Source organism: Dama dama, chromosome 2 (assembly GCF_033118175.1).
Source record: "Dama dama isolate Ldn47 chromosome 2, ASM3311817v1, whole genome shotgun sequence".
Classification (NCBI taxonomy): Eukaryota; Metazoa; Chordata; class Mammalia; order Artiodactyla; family Cervidae; genus Dama; species Dama dama.
The window spans coordinates 48,519,040-48,541,730 of NC_083682.1; the positions used below are offsets into that span (position 1 = coordinate 48,519,040).

The window sequence follows — 22,691 nt, forward strand, 5'->3', positions numbered from 1 at the left end:
GAGGTGGTGCGACGCGGGCGCCATGTTTATCCCCGCGAGGGGAGGGCCGAGTCCAGTGGGCGGAGCCTGGACGCCCTAACCCTGAAGAGGTGGAGTTGAGTGAGGTGAGAGCAGGAGTCTGGTGTAGGCTTCTCTAACCGACGAGGTAAGTGGAATAACCTAGGACGTTTCGGCCAGCGTTTCGGGAATAAATTGTGGGGTCAGGAGGGTGGAATGCACGTGAACTGTAAGGAAACAGGCACCTTGCCTGACTTGCTCCCAGTGGCCTCACCTCTGCTGAGGTTTCCTATAACTGTCCAAAGTTAGTCACCGCGGGTATTGTGGGGGATGTGCGAGTGTGTGTCTCTGGCCAGGTGTGTTTTGTCGTGTTGTGTCCACTTTTGCCTTCAGAAATCGCTTTTCCGTTAAATTGTGAGAGGATCGTACCTTGACCGTGACTCAAAATGTGTAACCTTTGTACTGGAAGCCTCTGTTAGGCAAGCACTCCCAGCTCCCCGCTCCACTTTCGAACTTGTGTTCTTACCTACACTCACTCAGAACGAAGGGTCAGCCTCCCAGGAGTTGCTTAACAGATCACAGGAGACACACGCGGCGGATTTTTGTTGTTCGTTTTCTCAATTCCCTGAATGGTTCAGTTCAGTTCAGTTCAGTTCAGTCGCTCAGTCGTGTCCGACTCTTTGCGACCCCATGAACCGCAGCACGCCAGGCCTCCCTGTCCATCACCAACTCCCGGAGTTTACTCAAACCCGTGTCCATCAAGTCGGTGATGCCATCCAACCATCTCATCCTCTGTCGTCCCCTTCTCCTCCTGCCCTCAGTCTTTCCCAGCATCAGGGTCTTTTCAAATGAGTCAGCTCTTCGCATCAGGTGGCCAAAGTATTGGAGTTTTGGCTTCAACAGCAGTCCTTCCAATTAACACCCAGGATTGATCTCCTTTAGGATGGACTGGTTGGATCTCCTTGCAGTCCAGGGGACTCTCAAAGAGCCTTCTCCAACACCACAGTTCAAAAGCATCAATTCTGCGCTCAGCTTTCTTTATAGTCCAACCCTCACGTCCATACATGAACAGTGGAAAAACCATAGCCTTGACTAGACAGACCTTTGTTGGCAAAGTAATGTCTCTGCTTTTTAATATGCTGTCTAGGTTGGTCATAACTTTCCCTCCAAAGAGTAAGCATCTTTTAATTTCATGGCTGCAATCACCATCTGCAGTGATTTTGGAGCCCAGAAAAATAGTCAGCCACAGTTTCCACTGTTTCCTGAATGGTTACTGTGTTAAAAAGCTAAAAGTTTAAACTTTTAGTTTTGGTGTTTTTTGTTTTTCCCAAAGTACTTACAAAAAGGAATGAGCTGAAAAAAATTTTTTTTTAATTAAAAAAAAAAGGAATGAGCTGGCTTGATCTCTAGTCCAACTCTGCCGTCCTACGGACTGTGTAGCACCATGCTCCTCTGTCCATGGGATTTTCCAGGCAAGAAAACTGGAGTGGATTGCCATTTCCTCTACCAGGGGATCTTCCTGACCCAGGAATCAAATCCTCAGCTTCTTGTATCATATAGTAAAACCAGGAAAGCAGTCTAGTCTTATTTTGTGGATAGTGTCATGTTGGGATTGAATAGACCTGGAAGGTAATCTAGCCTCTTTACTCAATTTTGCTCTAAATGTAGAACAATTCCAGGCACAGATAGTCAAGTCTTGTAGGGTTTGTTAAGTACAGTAAGTTTCAGAACAGGGATTACATGCCTTATCCCCTGCCATGTTTCCAGAGTGAACTTGCCTCTGTAATTTGTGAGGCTCAGTACAAAATGAAAATGCAGTGTCCCTTGTTCAGAATGCAATGGGAAAGTGCCATTAAAGCTACTAAGATATAAGCTGTCTCATTTTTTCTGTAGTATCTCTTTCAACTTGTCATGATGTTTTAACTAATAGCATTAACTTGCTATTATTATCAAGGGCATTATTAATCATGCTATTTTATTATTAATCACTATTAATACTATCATTAATTTGCTCTTTATTGTCAAAAGAAATTAAAAGGTTAATTCATTAGCACGAGATTTACCACTCTATATTGTGTAATACCAGTTTTAAATACAAACATAAGATTTAGCTTATACGCAGAATCACTGAAATTTCACAGTTCATACTGTGTAGTTCATACAGGCTTATGTATTTTGTTCTCACTCTAACACTGAACAAAACTAACACCCCTGTTTTTATTTCACTTCTTGATGAAACTTCTGTATTATTTTACTTCTTGATGCGTGCTCATTCTACCGACTCCATGGAATCCAGGCAATTTGATTCTCAGTGAACTCTCTTGGATTGTGGGTCCAACAGCATTTTACATTCACAGGACTCAAATGATTTATGTGAATGGAAAGCAAGAATTTGTTGCCAAAATCTTGACTCTTTGTGCACTGATGCCAACCAGAAACACGGAGATAGAGTTATGGCGAAGGAAATAGAGGCTTGCTTTCTTTGGCAGGCAGAGATGGAACGCAGTAGGCTAGTGCCTCAAGAACTGTGCTCCTCTCCCTGGGTATTAGGGAGAGGTTATGCAAGATCCCCTGGAGAAGGGAATGGCAACCCATTCCAGTATTCTTGCCTAGAGAAGTCCATGGACAGAGAAGCTGAGTGGGCTACAGTCATGGGATTGCAATGTGTCTGATTGAGCGACTAACACAATGTAGTCAAGTCAGGAGTATGTGACTTGTTATATTATGGCAATAACAGTTTTATTTGGGAGACCAAATTATGCATATTAAGTAAATAAAGGGCTTCCTTGGTAACTCAGTAAAGAATCTGACTACAGTGTGAGAGACCAGGTTCCTTCCATGAGTTGGGAAGATCCCCTGAAGAAGGGAAATGGCAATCCACTCCAGTATTCTTGCTTGGAGAATCCCATGGACAGAGGAACAGGGTAATAAGTTTTGGTATTTGATCAAGTACTAAAGAAGTGTTGGGTCTTATATATATGTTTGTGAAGGATGTGTTGTTTGAAACTACTGTCAAAATTAGAAATCCAGTTTCTAAGAAAATTATGAATCTTTGGAAAATTTTTAAAAAAAATTTGGAAGAGTATTTCAAATGTTGCCAAAGTACTACCTTTCACTTAGTAAGTAATGATATGACAGAGATTACTCAGATTAATGAGGTATTCAGTAACAATTTTAATGAGAAATCTGACAGTGTTCTTAGAAGCACCCTTAAGAGTTTTATCTTTATTCCTTGCTATGATTGGCCTAGAGTGGGATTTCTCCAGCCACCTAGTATTACTTTTGTTTGTTTGTGCTTTTTGGCTCACATTTTATTTAAATCTGTCTGCTTGTGTACCTCGTCACCTGTACAGTTGAGGTAAGGTACTAATCTCTGCATAAATGTCTAATTATTGTAAAATGCTTAGCATATATTTTTTAAAAATCAAATTATACTTCATTAGTTATCAGAATAATTGAACATTAAAGCTGTTTACCAAAAATAAAATGTTTATTTGTAAATGAAATGATTTGAATATCAAAAGGTAATCATTTGTAGAAATTTCCATTTTTGTTAGCAATTTAAATTTTCTTTTGTAAAAGTGATAGTGTAAGAAACTCAGGTAATTTTTAGCCTACTTGTCAAATACAGAATAGAAAACACAAGTAAACTATCTATTATAGAAGTACTTGAGCATCCTACAACCAACTGTTATTCTACAACCACTTAAACACTTACTCATAAACCTTAGCAACTAACTACCTTTGCTTCAGCATCTATCATCCTTAAACCAACTGTTAGAAAGCTGCATGTTCAGTCCAGGTACATGACTGGAGAAAAATGCATCATGTGCCCTCTTGGTTTGGTATTCCTTTTGTCTATTTAAATGTCAGCTATTTAAGGTGTTAGTATTAAAAGAGATTACTTGAACATTTCTCACTTTGATTATTAAATACTAAAAGCTGTGGTTGCCTTTCTGTGAGGACAGACACCTAAGTGCCCTTTTGCCTTCCTTATATAACTGAAGTCTTTCATTTCCAGAGCTTTAGATGTTCATGCTTGGTGCACTGTGAACTCTTGCAATCATTAATCTACACTTGCTTTATCTTGTAAATCCTCATGAAACCTCACAGCTCAGGTTAGGACTTGAACCCACTGTCTTTTGAGATCACACACTCAGGACTTAATGAAGCTCAAGTCTTTAGGTCTTATCTAAAGAAAGTATTCAGTGAGAGACAAAGTGATATGATGTAGATTTATTTACAGAGACATTTCAAAAATACACAGAAGAACTGCACAAAAAAGATCTTCATGACTCAGATAACTACAATGGTGTGATCACTCACCTAGAGCCAGACATCCTGGAATGCAAAATCAAGTGGGCCTTAGGAAGCATCGCTGCTAACAAAGCTAGTGGAGGTGATGGAATTCCAATTGAGCTATTTCAAATCATAAAAGGTGATGCTGTGAAAGCGCTGCACTCAATATGCCAGCAAATTTGGAAAACTCAGCAGTGGCCACAGGACTGGAAAAGGTCGGTCAGTTTTCATTCCAATCCCAAAGAAAGGCAATGCCAGAGAATATTCAAACTACTGCACAATTGCACTCATCTCATACACTACCTTAGCAAAGTAACACTCAAAATTCTCCAAGTTAGGCTTCATCAGTACATGAACTGTGAACTTCGAGATGTTCAAGCTGGATTTAGAAAAGGCAGAGGAATCAGAGATCAAATTGCCAACATCCATTGGATCATTGAAAAACCAAGAGTTCGAGAAAAACATCTAATTTTGCTTTATTGACTATGCCAAAGCCTTTGATTGTGGATCACAACAAACTGTGGAAAATTCTTCAAGAGATGGGAATACCAGACCACCTGACCTGCCTCTTGAGAAATCTGTATGCAGGTCAAGAAGCAACAGTTAGAACTGGACATGGAACAACAGACTGGTTCCAAATCGGGAAAGGAATACTTCAAGGCTGTGTATTGTCACCCTGCTTATTTAACTTATATGCAGAATACATCATGTGAAATGCCGGGCTGGATGAAGGACAAACTAAAATCAAGATTGCCAGGAGAAATATCAATAACCTCTGATATGCAGATGACACCACCCTTATGGCAGAAAGCGAAGAAGAACTAAAGAGCCTCTTGAAAGTGAAAGAGGAGAGTGAAAAAGTTGGCTTAAAACTCAACATTCAGTGATGGACAGGGAAGCCTGGCGTGCTGCAGTCCATGGGGTTGCAGAATCAGACATGACTGAGCAACTGAACTGAACTAATTTCATAAACAGAATGCCGTCTGTCTCAAAAAGCAAGACGGCCTTGGAAGAAAGACGGGCAGTGTGGGCCAGCTCAGAAAGCTAGAGGTCCCTGAATGTAGGGTGGTTAGCTTTTATGGGCTGGGTAACTTCATAGGCTAACAAGTGGGAGGATTATTCCAACTATTTGGGGCAGAGATTTTCAGGAATTGGGCCACCACCCACTTTTTGGCCTTCTATGGTTATGGTGCTTATGGATGTGCCATTTAGATGCTAATGCTTTACAAGGAGGCTCAAGGTCTACTGGAAGTTGAATCTTTTGCCATCTTGGACTTAGTTGGTTCAGACTAGTTTTTCCCCAACAGCTATGTTATTCTTTTAAAGGTTGTGCCTTGTCCTCTAAGGAAGAAAGAAGATGGCTTGTGCCGAATATTCTTTTCATGTGCCAAGTCTAGAGGAGCTTGTTGGAGGTAAACACTGTATTGAGTCTTTCTTATTATCCTAAGGAAAAAAAATAAAAATAAAACATTCTAAGATAATGAGAGTCCAAATCTCTACCTCTCAAAAAAACCTAAATTCACCATTCAAATAGTCTTGATGAGATACTAACTTTACAGAATGAAAATGAATATGATAATCCAAGATTTAAATGTGTGTGGTGCCCAAAGAGTACACAGTTTTGCTTTATTAACTTTTTACCAGTTGCAGTACTCTTGAAATAATCTACTGTGATACATTAATCATGTTCCCAATCTACTACTTTTTCCCCCTCTCCTGATATGACAGACTGCCAGTGAACCTTGCTTAGGTTTTTCTGTCTGTATATATTTTTAGGTATCTCACCTTATTTGAGCAAAAATTTAAGGCAGTGTCACAGGATTAATTCGAAGGAAGGCATCTATTAATAGATAAGAAAAAGAAAGTGAAGCCAGGAGAGAGAGGGAATATATAATTATGACAGATTCAAGTTGATGTTTGGCAGAAACCAACACAACATTGTAAAGCAATTTTCTTCCAATTAAAAAATAAATAGATCCTACATGCCTCAACTAAGACCTGGTGCAGTCAAATAATAAATGTTAAAAAAAAAAAAAAAAGACTCTGGAGGGGTGCACAGATCCTTGTTTGGGGAACTAAGAGCCCACATACCACCCAGCATGGCCAAATATTAAAGTTTAAAAAAAAAAGGTATTAACTGTTTCCAGTATCCCAGAAGACTCTTCACACTTTCTTCGTCAATATCACTTTCCCAGGAAGTGACCATTGTTCTGACCTCTGTGACCTTAGATTAGTTGCCTTTGTTTGAAATACACATAAGTGAAGTCATATAGCACATACTTTCATGTCCTCTTTTGCTAAACATTTTGCCTGTAAACAATGAAGGTGTTGCATGTAACTGCTTACTTTCTAGCTGTGTAAATATTTACATTTCAATTCCTGGAATCCTTTCCCTAAAAGAAAATGAGTGCAGTGTTTATCTTCAGTGGTTTATAATCACTACAGCTTACAGTGGTATTTATGGAATTATTTATGTAATTAGTATGCATATCTTGTGATTAATTATGTGTCTAATATCTCAGTAAGTTCATTAAGAAGATTGTTCCCCCCTCTTTTTGTTTGTTTATATGATTTTTTTGGCAGCACAGCATGCAGGAGCACCCCCGTCAGTGGAAGCATGGGGTCTTAACTGCTGGCCCCCAAGGCTCCTTTTAAATTACTCAAGTTTAGGGACTTCCTGGTACTCCAGAGGGTAAGACTCCTTGCTTCCACTGCAGGTGGCAAAAATTCCATCCCTGTTCTGGGAACTAAGATCCCACATGCTGGGCAGTGCAGCCAGAAATTAAAAAAAAAAAAAATTACACAAGTTTAGGTTGGAAATAGGACACACAAAACAATCGAGGGAAGACTTGATATGTGATGGCAAATTTCTACCTAATGTTAAGCTTTTTTCTTGTCTTCATTAGTTCTGCAGAAGGGGCTAACAGATAACTTTGCTGAAGTCCAGGTCTCTGTAGTTGATTGCCCTGATTTAACTAAGGAGCCATTTACCTTTCCTATAAAAGGTAAGCAATCTTTGCAATTAGCTTTTCCTTTTCAGACCAAATCTTTTCCTGAAACCTAAATTATTTTTAAGGATTATCTTAAATTATCTACAAATAAAGGATATTGCCCCAACTTTTAGATTAAATTGTGCTTCATTTCTGTGTTTTCTAATATTGGTCAAATTTCATTTTATACCCTTGTAGGAAAATATGGTGTTTTATGTACTTTTATAACTTTCATAGGTTATATAATAGCTATTCAGTAGGCTAGCATCTGAATATCACATCAAAATTTTATTTTTAATTGTTCAAGTGACTGTTATGGAAACTTATTATAATTTTTATGTTTTACTTATTCAATATCAGAAGGGATCTTAAAAGCCTTGTATTTATTTGAATCATCTATTAAATATTTACATCCCTTCAACAAATTTGTCAACTGATTACCAATGTTCAAAGTGAGGAGGGACATTAATATTGATGCTGAAACAGCCTCTGTGTAGCAGCGTCAAATTGACTCTCAGAGACAAAGAGTTTTCCGTGAAGTAGAAAAGAATAGCTTTATTACTTTGCCAGGCAAAGGGGGACATAACAGACTAATGCTCTCAAAACTATGGGTCCCAAACAGAAGTGGGGGTTGTGGGGAGTCTTAGGGAGGGGTTAGTCATGGGAGGGGTTTCTCACTGGGATCAGGGTGCTCGCAAGGCTTGCATTTGTTCAGTATAGAGATTGTCTCAGGCGGTCCTATGATCTGTGGTTCTCAAGGTTATTGAACTGTAACTTTCTCTTTGGAATGAAGAATGTTTCATCAAATAGTTAACATCTTTCATTTGGTGGGGGTTTTAGTTCTGCAGAAGAGCTCAAGAATACTGTTCTGTATGTCCCTTACTGGAAGGACCCATTCGAAAAGACCCTGATGCTGGGAAAGATTGAAGGTGGGAGGAGAAGGGGATGACAGAGGATGAGGTGGTTGGATGGCATCACCGACTCGATGGACATGAGTTTGAGCAAGTTCCAGGAGTTGGTGATGGACAGGAAGACCTGGCGTGCTGCACTGCAAGGGATCACAAAGAGTTAGACACGACTGAGCGACTGAACTGAACTGGTAACCCTTAAGGAAGAACCTGCTCCAAGGCTACACTATTTATTTTGGCTGCTCTGGGCCTTAGTTGTGGCTCGTGGGATCATCACTGTGGCATGCGGACTCTTGGTTGTGGAATACATATAGTTCCCCGACCATGGATTGAACCTGGGTCCCCTGCATTGGGAATGTGGAGTCTTCACCACTGGACCATGAGGGAAGTCCCCTTAAAATATAATTTTAGCTAAAGCCCTCCACCCCCACACACAAAAAAAGATTTTTAAAGGACTAAGTCATTATAGACTAATATAGAAACTTCATCCAGTCCAGACATTGGTCCCAGTTCTAGCCCTTGCCTTACCATCAACTCCATTGCCTTTATGTTACTAACTATATCAAGTTATATTTGGTTATGACAGTATTAGAAACACAAGTAGGGAACTCCTCAGCAATCCAGTGGTTAGCACTCCTGGTCAGGGAACTCAGATACCATAAGCCAAGTGGCACTGCCAGAAAAACAACAAAAAAGAAAAAAAAAACAGGTAGTTAGAATAGGACAGGGGTCCTAGCTACTTTTAGGTTGGCCAAAAGATTCATTTGGTTGTTTTCCTTAAGATGGCTCTAATAGCACTTAGTTGTCTTTAGCTTCATTCAGAATAGTTTTGTTAGATTATATTGTGACAGCTGTCATATCAGCATACATTTTTTTTTTATCAGCATACATTTTTAAAAAACTTATCAAAATGGGCAAGTTTTGTGTAACCATTTTAATGTTGAAGATAGAAGAAAAAAAGCAACATTTTCAGCATATTATGCTTTATTACTTGAAGAAAGGTAAAAACACAACTGAAACCCCAAAAAAGATTTGTGCAATGTGTGGAGAAGGTGCTGTGACTGAACAAATGTGTCTAAAGTGGTTTGTGAAGTTTTCTGTTGAAGATATGCTGGATGATGCTCCACGGTCGAGTAGACCAGTTGAAATTGATAGCTATCAAACTGAGACATTAATTGAGAATAATCAACTTATACCATCCAAGAGATTGCTGACACATTCAAAATATCCAGTGCTGAAAATCATTTGCAGCAGCTTGGTTATATTCATTGCTTTGATGTTTGGGTTCCACATAAGTTAAGCAGAGAAAACCTTCTTGACTATATCTCCACATGCGATTGTCTACTTAAATGACATGAAAACATTCTTTAAAAAAAAAATTGTGATGGCTGATGAAATGTGAATATTGTACAACAATGTGGAATGGAGGACATCGTGGGGTAAGTGAAATGAACCACCACCAACCACACCAAAGACTGGTCTTTACCCAAAGAAGGTGATGTGAATATGGAGAGATTGGAAGGGAGTCCGTTCTACTATGAGCACCTTCTGGAAAATCAAACAAGTTAATTCCAAAAAGTACTGTTCCCAATTAGACCAACTGAAAGCAGCACTTGATGAAAAGCATCCAGAATTAGTCAACAGAAAATGCATAATCCTCCATAATGCAAAGCTACATGTTTCTTTGATGACCAGGCAAAATCTGTTTTAGCTTGACTGGGAAGTTCTAATTCATCTGCCATATTCACCAGACATTGTACCTTTGGATGCCCATTTATTTTGGTCTTTACAAGATTTTCTTCGTGGAAAAAATTTCAGTTCCCTGAAAGACTGTTAAAGGCACTGAGAACAGTTCTTTGCTCAAAAAGATAGAAAGTGTTGGGAAGATGGAATTATGAAGTTAGCTGAAAAATGGCAGAAGGCAGTGGAACAAAATGGTGAATACTTTGTTCAATAAAATTCTTGGCGAAAATGAAAAATATGTGTTTTATTTTTACTTTAAAAACTGAAGGAAATTTTTCACCAACCCAATACAGATTCTGACCCCTACTATTTGTAAAATGATGAGAATGGAAAACTTATATACTCTTCTTTTTAAAAAAATTGAAGTAGAGCACTCATCGGCCATCGCAAACCAGATTCCTCTCCTTTGCAGCTCTCTCTAGTCCCTTTGTAACTATGTCTGACAAACCCGATATGAGTGAGATTGAAAAGTTCGATAAATCGAAATCGAAGAAAACAGAAACGCAAGAGAAAAATCCACTGCCTTCAGAAGAAACTATTGAACAGGAGAAGCAAGCAGGCGAATCCTAATGAAGCATGCACTGACAGCATGCACTGTACATTCCACAAGCACTGCCTTCTTATTTTACTTTTAGATGTTTAGCTTTGTAAGATGTAAGAGGTTGGATCGATTAAATGACTGCCAACCTTTTTCACATAAGAGAAAGGAGAACTACTCTAACAATGTATAGGCCATGGCCTGCCTCTCTCATCTGCCTGTCTGACTGGGAGGGAAAAAAAAAACTGTTGGTGAAGGAGGAAGCCAGGTGGGACGACAGTGAACTCTAGAGTAAAAAGCAAGCTGGTCCAACATGTCCTCTGGTCTTTGAAGTGCAGTTTGGAGTGCCGTTTCCTTTTTGTTACAATGATTTTAAATACTGGTGTACAAACATTTTTTAACACAAATAAAAAATTTTAAAATGTAAAAAAAGAAAAATTGAAGTATAGTTGATTTACAACGCTGTGACAATCTCTGCTGTACAGCAGAGTGACTCAGTTATACACACATATACCTTCTTTTTTTATATTTTCCATTATGATTTATCACAGGATATAGAGTAAAATGTGTATACTCTCTTAAAAAATATTTATTTATTCATTCATTTATTTGGGTGCACCAGGTCTTAGTTGTGGCATGCAGAATCTTTAGTTGCAGCATATGGGATCTAGTTCCCTGACCAAGGATTGAACTCAGAACCCCTGCATTGGGAGCTCAGAATCTTAGCCACTGGATCACCAGGGAAGCCCCAAAATTTATTGTTGTTCAGTCGCTCAGTTGTATCCTACTCTTGGCAATCCCATGGACCTTATAGAGCATTCCAGGCTTCCTTGTCCATCACCATCTCCTGGAATTGACTCAAACTCATGTCCATTGAGTTGGTGATGCCATCCAACCATCTCACCCTCTGTCGTCCCCTTCTCCTCCTGCCCTCAATCTTTCCCAGCATCAGGGTCTTTTCCATTGAATTGGGTCTTCACATCAGGTGGCCAAAGTATTGGAGCTTCAGCATCAGTCCTTTCAATGAATATTAAGGGTTGATTTCCTTTAGGATTGACTAGTTTGATCTCCTTGCTGTCCAAGGGACTCTCAGGAGTCTTCTCCAGCACCATACTTTGAAAGCATCAATTCTTCTAAAAGATACATACTCTTAATAAGTGTCTTCTGGTATTTTATACTTAGATGTAGATGTTCACCTATTTTTAAGGTGTATTTTCTTTTTAGGCATCTGTGGAAAAACTAGAATTGCAGAAGTAGGAGGTGTGCCTTACTTACTGCCTCTTGCAAATAAAAAAAAAGTAAGTGTATTTTTACTTTTCACATTCACATGAAGATTATGGAAATTGATTCCTATTTTTATTCTTAGAAGACCCACTGATCAGTGTGACAAGCAAATGTTAATGGACTCAGTAACAAAAAGTAAACCTGGGAATTTATGTAAGTCAGTTTGAAATAATATGCTTTTTCTCTTACTTAGGTTTATGATTTAAATAAGATTGCAAAAGACATCCAGCTTCCTGGAGCTTTTATTCTTGGAGCAGGCGCAGGCCCATTTCAGACTCTTGGATTCAATTCTGAGGTCAGCATATTATCATATGTTATATATAATATGTAATATATACTAGTATAATTATTTTAATTTATTGATTTGACACTTAGTTTGCCTTTTTCCTTTTACTGCCCTATCAGAAATCCTGTCATCTGAATGAATTGTAAGTGGTTGATATCATACCTCTCTACAGAGTTGATACTGTTTGGTACTGATTTAGAGTATAGCACATGCTCCAGTTAGTCAAACTGAAATGGAGCACTCATCTCTAATTTAGATTTTCTTAAGTCACAGATGAGTCTATCAAAGGTCCTGCTGTGGTTTGCCGAGGACTCTGGACTATGAAAGATTTCGATCCTTACACATCAGAGGATTCCTAGCTTCTCTGACCTTGGCTAGTTCAAAGACAGCTTTTAATCAGAAGATGCATGAAATGTTTAATGACCTAGTCAACTCCCTCTTTCAGACCAAGAGTAGGGATCTAGCCCAGTAGTTTGATTGTTATTTATATAAGGTAATATCCATCACTGTGTATGTCAACGCATTTCCAACATAAAAATATCAGTGCTTCTTCACATCTCATGAACAGAGAGTGAATAACCTCCTCAGTTTGCACATTCTGTCTCACTGCCTCTTACAAATGTGACTGTTAGTCAATAATCATACAAGTCTTTTTACAGAAACATTAATATAAATTGGCTAGTGTTCAAGATAAAAGTTTAAAATTTAAAATGAGAAATTTTAAAGCAAATGTCACAATCTCTTAGAAACACCATAATACTGTAAACATTTTATAAAATATTTTTTTCCAGTTTTTGATTTTTGTAAATCTTTAGCATTTTAATCTAACATTAAATATTCTATTTTTCATGTTTTATTATTAGATCTTGAAATACAATGTCTTAAAGTGTAGGGCAAAATATTTTGTCACATTTTCAAGATATTCTCTTTTGCATAGAGATTCTATGATTGACTAAATACCTTATTTACTTTTCTTTTCAGTTTATGCCACTTGTTCAAACAGAAAGTGAACACAGACCTCCTGTGAATGGAAGTTACTTTGCTCGGGTTAACCCTGCAGATGGAGGGTGTCTACTGGAGAAATACAGTGAGAAATATCATGATTTTGGGTGTGCATTACTGGCTAATCTTTTTGCCAGTGAAGGCCAACCTGGGAAGGTGATTTTGTTCATAAAAACACAATATTCTCCAAAATTTCTCAGAGAGCTAAAAATCTGAATGCTTATTGCTACTGTAATTTTCTTAAGAAAATCCAAAGATACCCAAGTCAAAGCTCTTTAAATAATCTAGTTATGAAAGATACAGAAAGTACTGCAGGCAGAGTGAAAGTCTCATTTAAAACTAAGGTTAAGAATAATACTAGTAAACAATAGCCTTTATCCAAGGAACTAAAAGGTAATAGGATATTCTTTGGGGAGTGAGTTAGTCAAATAGATGAACCATGCAGCTGAAGTTGATAATGTCTGCCTACAGTTAGTACATACGTAACTTGCTCATTCCTGACTGATCATTGATTGAGATATCTAGAAATGAGGGGATTATATTATAGATTATAGAAATTATAGAAAGAATAGATAAGGAGAATTAATGCCCCACTTCATATTTATTTCCTATTAGAACCAAAAAAAGATGATTTCATGTTCCAAAATTGTAATGATGGTCACACAACTCTATAAATATACTGAAAGCCATTGAATTGTTTACTTTAAGTAGGTGGATTGTATAGTATGTGAATTGTATCCCCAATAAAGCTGTTTATTTTTTTAAGATGATTTCAGTTTTAGCAGTGTGAGAACTCTCAAATTTTATAAAGAGATAACTGCTTCAGCCACTTTGAGAAATGAGGTGGTGAAGCAAAAATACCTACTAAAGTGGGGGTAACAGAAGTCCAGAATTTTAAAGGAAATGAGAGAATATAGTCATTTCTTCTCTAGTTATCAGAAATTAATCCTTTAAATCAAAGAATTCTCAATCTTTTACCATATTGACATATAGTAAGAGTCTCAAGAGTTCAGTGTTGAATTTAGCTATAAATTTATAAAATTAAGCTATAACTCTCTTTCTCAGTCCAAAAAAGCATGAATAGATATTATTAGAGTAAATGATATATCTCACATATATATATATTATTAAGACTTAGAGGACTCAGACACTTCTGCTAATACCTGGGTGCTCAAAACAAACAATTGAATATTTGCTTGATGGCATTGAATTATATAATGTTTCACTTTGGTAGTTATTTGCATAATATTTTGCAGCTTACAACAATGGTATGTATGTTCTCTCTAGGTCATTGAGGTGAAAGTCAAAAGAAGAACTGGAAAACTTAACTTTGTGACATGTATGAGGCAGACTCTTGAAAAACATTATGGAGATAAGCCTGTAGGAATGGGAGGTGCTTTCATAATTCAGAAGGGAAAAGTGAAGACTCACATTATGGTAAAGGCCTCTGCACGTGTGTGTGTGTGTGTGTGTGTGTGTGTGTGCATGTGCTTAAGATTGTAGGAGATTTGAATATACATTGAGAATTTAACCTTTCAAGACGTTCTGAACAAGTCCTTTTACTACAATCGTGTTACCTTAAAATTTAAATGACAAAGAATACTGTAAAGCATGTTATATGATAAGGTCCTGCTAGAGTCCTTTCTTCATGTTAATAATATTAGAACTTTCTTCTTAGTTTGTTTCAAAGGTCAAGGTAGCTGTGAGTGTAAGCCTTGAAAGTGCAAGTGAAAGTCGATCAGTTGTGTCTGACTCTTTGTGACCCCTTGGACTATACAGTCCATGGAATTCTCCAGGCCAGAATACTGGAGAGGGTAGCCTTTCCCTTTTCCAGGGGATCTTCCCAACCCAGGAATCAGACCTGGGTCTCCTGCATTGCAGGCAGATTCTTTACCAACTGAGCTATCAGGGAAGCCCAAAGTTAATTTGGGGGCAGGCTCTCCTGCCCTGATGCCATCCCAGCCTTAGAAACTGATTGTTTCCATTGCTAGAATCCTAACCTCAGTATATTGAGTTTACTGTTAAGATGGTTGTGAAAAAAAAATGGTTGTGGTTTAAGGGAAAACATTCATTATGAAAATTATAATCTTACATGATGCTGTGAAAATGCTGCACTCAAAATGTCAGCAAATTTGGAAAACTAAGCAGTGGCCACAGGACTGGAAAAGGTCATGTTTCATTCCAATCCCAAAGAAAAGCAATGCCAAAGAATGCTCAAACTACCGCACAGTTGCACTCATCTCACACGCTAGCAAAGTAATGCTCAAAATTCTCCAAGCCAGACTTCAACAGTACATGAACTGTGAACTTCCAGATGTTCAAGCTGGTTTTAGAAACCGCAGAGGAACCAGAGATCAAATTGCCAACATCTGTTGGATCATCAAAAAAGCAAGATAGTTCCAGAAAAACATCTATTTCTGCTTTATTGATTATGCCAAAGCCTTTGACTGTGTGGGCCACAACAAATTGTGGAAAATTATGAAAGAGATGGGAATACCTGACCACCTGACCTGCCTCTTGAGAAACCTGTATGCAGGTCAGGAAGCAACAGTTAGAACTGTACATGGAACAACAGACTGGTTCCAAATCGAGAAAGGAGTATATCAAGGCTGTATATTGTCACCCTGCTTATTTGATGTATGTGCAGGGTATATCATGACAAATGCTGGGCTGGAAGAAGCACAAGCTGGAATCAAGATTTCTGGGAGAAATATCAATAACCTCAGATATGTGGATGATACCACCCTTATGGCAGAAAGCGAAGAAGAACTAAAGAGCCTCTTGATGAAACTGAAAGAGGAGAATGAAAAAGTTGGCTTAAAGCTCAACATTCAGAAAACTAAGATCATGGCATCTGGTCCTATCACTTCATGGCCAATAGATGGGGAAACAGTGGAAACAGTGAGAGACTATTTGTTTGGGCTCCAAAATCACTGCAGATGGTGACTGCAGCCATGAAATTAAAAGACAGTTGCTCCTTGGAAGAAAAATTATGACCAACCTAGACAGCATATTAAAAAGCAGAGACATTACTTTGCCAACAAAGGTCTATCTAGTCAAAGCTATGGTTTTTCCAGTAGTCATGTATGGTTTTTCCAGTCATGTATGGATGTGAGAGTTGGACTATAAAGAAAGCTGAGCGCCGAAAAATTGATGCTTCTGAACTGTGGTGTTGGAGAAGACTCTTGAGTCCCTTGGACTGCAAGGAGATCCAACCAGTCCATCCTAAAGGGAATCAGTCCTGAATATTCATTGGAAGGACTGATGCTGAAGCTGAAGCTCAAATACTTTGGCCACCTGATGTGAAAACTAACTCATTAGAAAAGACCCTGATGCTGGGAAAGACTGAAGGCAGGAGGAGAAGGGGACGACAGAGGATGAGATGGTTGGATGGCATCACTGACTCAATGGACATGAGTTTGAGTAAACTCCGGGAGTTGGTGATGGACAGAGAGGCCTGGAGTGCTATAGTCCATGGGGTCGCAAAGAGTCGGACACGACTGAGTGACTGAACTGAACTGAACTGGACTAACTGTAAAAAAAAAAAAAGAATCTATTTATAAGATATTAATGATGGAATACCATATGAGGACAGACCAGGTCATCTAGGATTTTCAAAACTAATTTTTGGGATTTCCCTGGTGTCCCAGTGGTTAAGAATCCACCTGCCATTGCAGGGGACACAAGTTCGATCCCTGGTCCTGGAAGATCCCACATGCCCCAGGGCAGCTAAGTCCATGAGCCACAACTACTGAGCCCACACACTCTAGAGCCCATGCTCTGCTACAAGGAAGCCATTGCAAATGAGAGGCCCACGCACCACAGGTGGAGAGTGGCCCTTGCTTTCAGCAACTAGAGAAAGCCCTTATGTTGCAACAAAGACCCAACACAGCCAAAAATAAAAGAAACAACAAAATAATTTTAAAAAATAATTTTTGGTAGGTGAGTGAATGAAGTGTCATTGTTGTTCATTCCCAAGTCATTTCAGACTCTTTATGATCCCATGGACTGCAGGATGCTAGGCTCCTCTGTCCTCTATTTCTCGGTGTTTGCTCAAATTCATGTCCATTGAGTCAATGATGAACAAAATGTAAAAGTGTTGCACTTTAATGTTGTTTTGTTTTAACAGTGAAGCTGTCACAAAATATATTGTTTTAAAGTTTTTAGTCTGGTAATTTTAAATGGCAAACCAGCTGATATCGCATATAAAGACATATTGGGAAACTACTTAATTACTTTTCCAAATTATTTACAACAAAATTATAGGTCAATCCATTTGTAAATACCAAATGATCATAGGATTTTTAAAAAATCAAATAAACAATACTTTATTATGAACTGTAGTTACCATGATGTACATTAGATCTTTAAACTTATTCATCTTTCAACTGAAAGGTTGTACCCTTTGATCAGCATCTCCTCATTTCACTCCCATCCTACCTCAACTTCTGACAACCACCACGCTACTGTTTCTCTAAACTGGACTTTTTTAGATTCCACATACAAGTGATATCACCCAGTATTAGTCTGGGACTGGCTTATTTCACTCAGTATAGTATCCTCCAAGTTCATCTACATTGTTACAAATGATGGGATTTCCTGCTTTTTAAAGCCTGAATGATATTTCATATATATCACAACTAGAAAGATAGGTAACAATTTCTTTGTCCATTCATCCATTATTGTTGTTATTGTTTAGTTGCTAAGTTGTGTCTGACTCTTTGGCACCCCATGGACTGCAGCATACCAGGCTCCTCTGTCCTCCACTGTCTCCCAGAATTTGCTCCAATTTATGTCCATTGAGTTGGTGATGCCATCCAGCCATCTCAGTATCTGTTGCCCCCTTCTCTTCCTTCCCTCAGTCTTTCCCAGCATCAGGGTCTTTTCCAATGAGTTGTCTCTTCGTACCAGGTGGCCAAAGTATTGGAGCTTCAGCTTCAGCATCAGTCCTTCCAATGAATATTCAGGGTTGATTTCCTTTAGGATTGACTGATTTGATCTCCTTGCAGTCCAAGAGACTCTCAAGAGTCTTCTCCAACACCACAGTTTAAAAGCATCAATTCTTCGGTGCTCAGCCTTCTTTATGGTCCAGTTCTCACATCCATACATGACTACTAGAAAAACCACAGCTTTGGCTATATGGATTTTTGTCAGCAAAGCAATACTCTGCTTTTTAATGCACTATCTAGGTTGGTCATAGCTTTTCTTTCAAGGAGCAAGCGTCTTTTAATTTCCTGGCTGAATTCATCCATTGACAGACACTTAGGTTGTGTTTCCCAGTCTTGGCTATCATGAATAATGCTGCAATGAAAATAGGAGTCCAGTTATCTCTTCAAGATGGTGATTTCATTTACTTTGGATATATACCTAAAAGTAGAATTGCTAGATCATATGGTAGTTTTATTTTTAATTTTTTGAGGAACTTCTATAATGGTTCTACATTCCCACTTGCAGTGTACAAGGGTTGTCTTTTCTCTACATCCTCACCAACACTTTTTATCTCTTGTCTTTTTGGTAACAGCCATCTTCACTAAAATGAACTGATGTCTCATGGTTTTGATTTGCATTTACCAAATGAATAGTGATATTGAGTGCTTCTTCATATACCCGTTGGCCATTTGTATGTCTTCTTTGGAAAAATGTCTAATTCAGTTATTTGATCATTCTTTTAATATTTTTTTTTGCTTGTGAATTCCTTATGTATTTTAGATATTAACCCCTTATCAGATATATGGTTTGCAGATATTTTCTCCCATTCCATAGGTTGCCTTTTCATTTTGTTGACTGTTTTCTTTGCTATACAAAAGCTTTTTAGCTTAATGTTATCCCACTTGTTTTCCTTTTGTTACCTGTACTTTTGATGCCAAATCTAAAAAGTCAAACCCAGTGTCTTAAAACTTTCTCCCAGTGTTTTCTTCTAAAAGTCTTTATAGCTTTAGCTCTTATATTTAGGTGTTTGATCCATTTTTAGTTTTTGTATCTGGTATGAAGTAAGGGTCTAACTTCATTTTTTTTGCATAAGGACATCAGTTTTCCAAGCATTGTTTGTTAAAAATATAAAAAGATAGTCCTTTCCCATTGAATGGTCATGGCGTCCTTGTCAGAAACCATTTGACCATATATGCAAGGATTTACTTCTGGGATCTCTTCTGTTCCATTGAACTGAATGCCTGTCTTTATGCTAGTGTCACACTGTTTTGATTACTACAGCTTTGCAGTAAGCTTGATATCAGGAAGTGTGAGACGATTTGGGGCCCCTTGAGAGTCCATATGAATTTTTCGGTGGATTTTTCTGTTTCTGCAAAAACATCATTGGGATTTTGATAGGAATTGCAGTGAATCTGGAGATCATATTTGATAGTATTGACATGTCAACAATATTAAATTGTCCAATTCATGAGCACAAGATGCCTTTCCTGGAGTCTTTTAAAATTCATTTCAGCAATGCTTTGCACTTTTCAGTGTACACGTCTTTAGCCTTCTTAAGTGTATTCCTCAGTATTTTATTCTTTTTGATGCTTCTACTCCACTTTCAATGCCTTGCTTTTTTTTTCCATCTAGCAATAGCAATAATAACATTTAAGACTGGGATGAGGATATGCTCATAGGAAAGCTGAGAGGCTATGAAAAATAAAAATACAGCAATAGACTCCTTTATTTATTCATTTATATCTTTCAGTGTGTACACACTGGTTGGCGGTCCTTTTGAAAACTAGGGTATATGAATCTCCTGGTGCCAAAAATTGCAGTAGAATGTATAAGAAGGTTTAAAGCTTTTAACAATGAAATTATATATAAATTTTTAGCTCAGTAATATTCAGTATGTTTACATGTTTAATGTTCTTTCATTATAGCCTGCAGAATTTTCTTCCTGTCCACTGAACTCTGATGAAGACGTAAATAAATGGTTGCGTTTTTATGAGATGAAGGCTCCTTTGGTTTGTCTGCCAGTTTTTGTCTCCAGAGACCCCGTAAGTCTATGTCTGTCTTTTACATTGCAAGATATTACAGTGGTAATGCTTGATTTTTAGAAAATTGTTCTTAATTAAGAACTAGAATAATTTCTAGAATTACCTTGAAAGGTAAGGAAGCAAGTAGCTGACTACGTAAGATCTAGGCAAAGTAGATTTTACCTTTGGAGAACTGAAGGCACAAACATTTTAAATAGCATCCAAAGTTATGTTATTAAATAGTATAATCAGGACAGGATTCAGATCTATTTGCTGTTCTTCATACTATTCATTATATTCTAGTTTTCTACCCTTGAAAAATAATAATATAGTCTAATTCAAACCAAATATCTACTGCTGTACTGACTAGCTATATCTTTTGATTTAGTGATTACATGTCTAGGAATTAATCATTAAATATATGCTTACATGATAAAATGATTAGTGAAAAGGGTTATTCATGACATCATTGTTGTAATAGCAGAAGAGCTGGAAATCTAAATCTCATTTGGAAAGAGTTAGGCAGCTCTCATGATCTTCCCTGGTGGCTCAGACGGTAAAGCATCTGCCTGCAATGTGGGAGACCTGGGTTCGATCCCTGGGTCGGGAAGATCCCCTGGAGAAGGAAATGGCAACCCACTCTAGTACTCTTGCCTGGAAAATTCCATGAACAGAGGAGCCTTGTAGGCTACAGTCCATGGGGTCACAAAAAGTCGGACATGACTGAGTCACTTCACTTCATGATCTGAAAGCTATATTGTTAATTTAAGAAAACAACATATAACATGGTACCTGCAGAATACTACCTATGAGTAATTAAAAATATAATCTTTCTGGAAGGATATAGAAGATACTGCTTACTGTGGTTGCCTTTAAGGAAAGGAATGATGACGGCAGGAGTTGGAAAGATACATTTTACTGAATATAAACTTTTGCACCCTCTGAATTTTGATTCATGTGACTGTATTACCTACCCCAAAAAATTACTGTAGCCTAAATTAAAAAGGTCTCCTATCCCCTAAGTTCTATGCCAAATAATTGGAAGACTAACAGATGGCTTCTCTGCTGTTCTAGGGATTTGATTTGCGGTTGGAGCACACTCATTGTTTCAGTCATCATGGAGAAGGTGGACACTACCATTACGACACCACCCCAGATACAGTGGAGTACCTCGGATACTTCTTACCTGCTGAGTTTCTCTATCGCATTGATCAACCAAAAGAGACCCATTCATTTGGGCGAGATTAAATCATCTGGTACTTGTTTAGAAAAAGTAATAATTAAGGTTAATTGATTGATTAACTCATTAATTGATACTAATATAAAGTCTAATAGAAATGCTCTCACTACTTCAGCCCTACTTTTGGGGGCCTTTGAAATGAAAGTTATGTTAACATTGGGTTCTGTGTTATTTCACATATCTATCTGAGAGGGACTATTGGGAACACAAGACACGTGATGGAGATGTTCTTTATTATTTTTATTCTAAAAATCATTCTTATGTTTATAATTAAGTATAAACATGATTAAGAATCAAGTGATTATTCCTATTAGCTAATAGTAATTTACATTTGTATAACATTATTCAGTTTTTCAAATTAGTCTCACAACTGCTAAGTGGATGTTTCTGGGTATTAGAAAAATCAGTGTTGGAATGTTGGTTATTGTTAAATCTTTCTACTGAATTTTAAAAATCTATTTTAGAAGTCAGAGTACACTTTTTTTTTCATGGAATAAGGCAGTCAGAGGGAGCACCTTTACTTCTTTTGGTGAAGTTGAACCATAATTAGAAGTTTGCAGTTTGCCTTTCACAAATGTCAGTTGGAAGCAGTTTGTATCTTGTTGGTTATTTGCAAGAAGAGAAGGGGGAAGAAAAGCATCGAAATATAACTTTGAAGTGTGTATAATTTATAAGTGAGGCTGTTGCTAAATATGACTACTGTCCTTTGTGAAATATAAAATTATACTTTACTGATTATAATGGTTGAGATTTTCCTCAGTGTTTTTCTATAATAACCATTTGCCAAAAACAACTCTCTAATCTTGTAATACCAACACTACAGATTTAGGAGCTTTTTAGTACTAAGCATATAATAAATCATCAGGAAATATGTTTTGATTGTCTTTGGATGTTAACTATAATGTGTCCTATGTATAAATCCCTAAATATTACTTTTAAGTAAACACTAGTCTGTAACAAAAAAATGAATAAAAATTTTATGTTCATATGATACTGTGTTTCTGTTTTTTTATTTTTATTTGTGTATTTGGCTGTGTTGAGTCTTAGTTGAGGCACTGGAGATCAATCTTCATTGTAGCATGGCAGATCTTTGGTTGTAGCATGGGAACTCTGAGCTGTGGCATATGGAATATGGTTCCTCCACCAGGGATCCAACCTGGGCCCACTGCACCACCAGGGAGTCCCTGTGTTTCGTATTAATATCTTACCTCCAGGCAAAAATAATATTAGTATTCTTTCCTTTAACAAATACATACTGGATGAACAACATAGCCTATCCTCTGGAAACGTAGGCTCCATGGCAGGAGCTTTGATCACCATTATACACTGTGCCTTTAACAGAATCTGCCCAAAGTAGACACTCAGTAAATATTTGTTGAATGAATGGATGAATGATTATGACAGATACTTCACTAGATGCTGGGATCGATCATTCAGTCCTTTACATGGTAGGA

General features: G+C 37.7%; 2 protein-coding genes across 2 annotated transcripts; both read left to right on the forward strand.

Moving 5' to 3' along the window:
- Positions 1 to 24: 24 nt before the first annotated feature.
- Positions 25 to 22,228, forward strand: C2H11orf54 (chromosome 2 C11orf54 homolog). Its single transcript, XM_061120725.1, has 9 exons — positions 25 to 145; positions 5,623 to 5,708; positions 7,203 to 7,301; positions 11,700 to 11,773; positions 11,953 to 12,054; positions 13,027 to 13,203; positions 14,335 to 14,484; positions 19,902 to 20,018; positions 21,072 to 22,228. Exons 2-9 carry the CDS (start codon positions 5,654 to 5,656, stop codon positions 21,243 to 21,245), a joined length of 948 nt encoding a protein of 315 aa, XP_060976708.1. The 5' UTR covers positions 25 to 145; positions 5,623 to 5,653; the 3' UTR covers positions 21,246 to 22,228.
- On the forward strand, positions 8,032 to 11,720 carry LOC133040699 (thymosin beta-4-like). The gene has a single exon (XM_061120784.1). The coding sequence runs from the start codon at positions 10,373 to 10,375 to the stop codon at positions 10,505 to 10,507; it is 135 nt and encodes a 44-aa protein (XP_060976767.1). The 5' UTR covers positions 8,032 to 10,372; the 3' UTR covers positions 10,508 to 11,720.
- Positions 22,229 to 22,691: the final 463 nt, after the last annotated feature.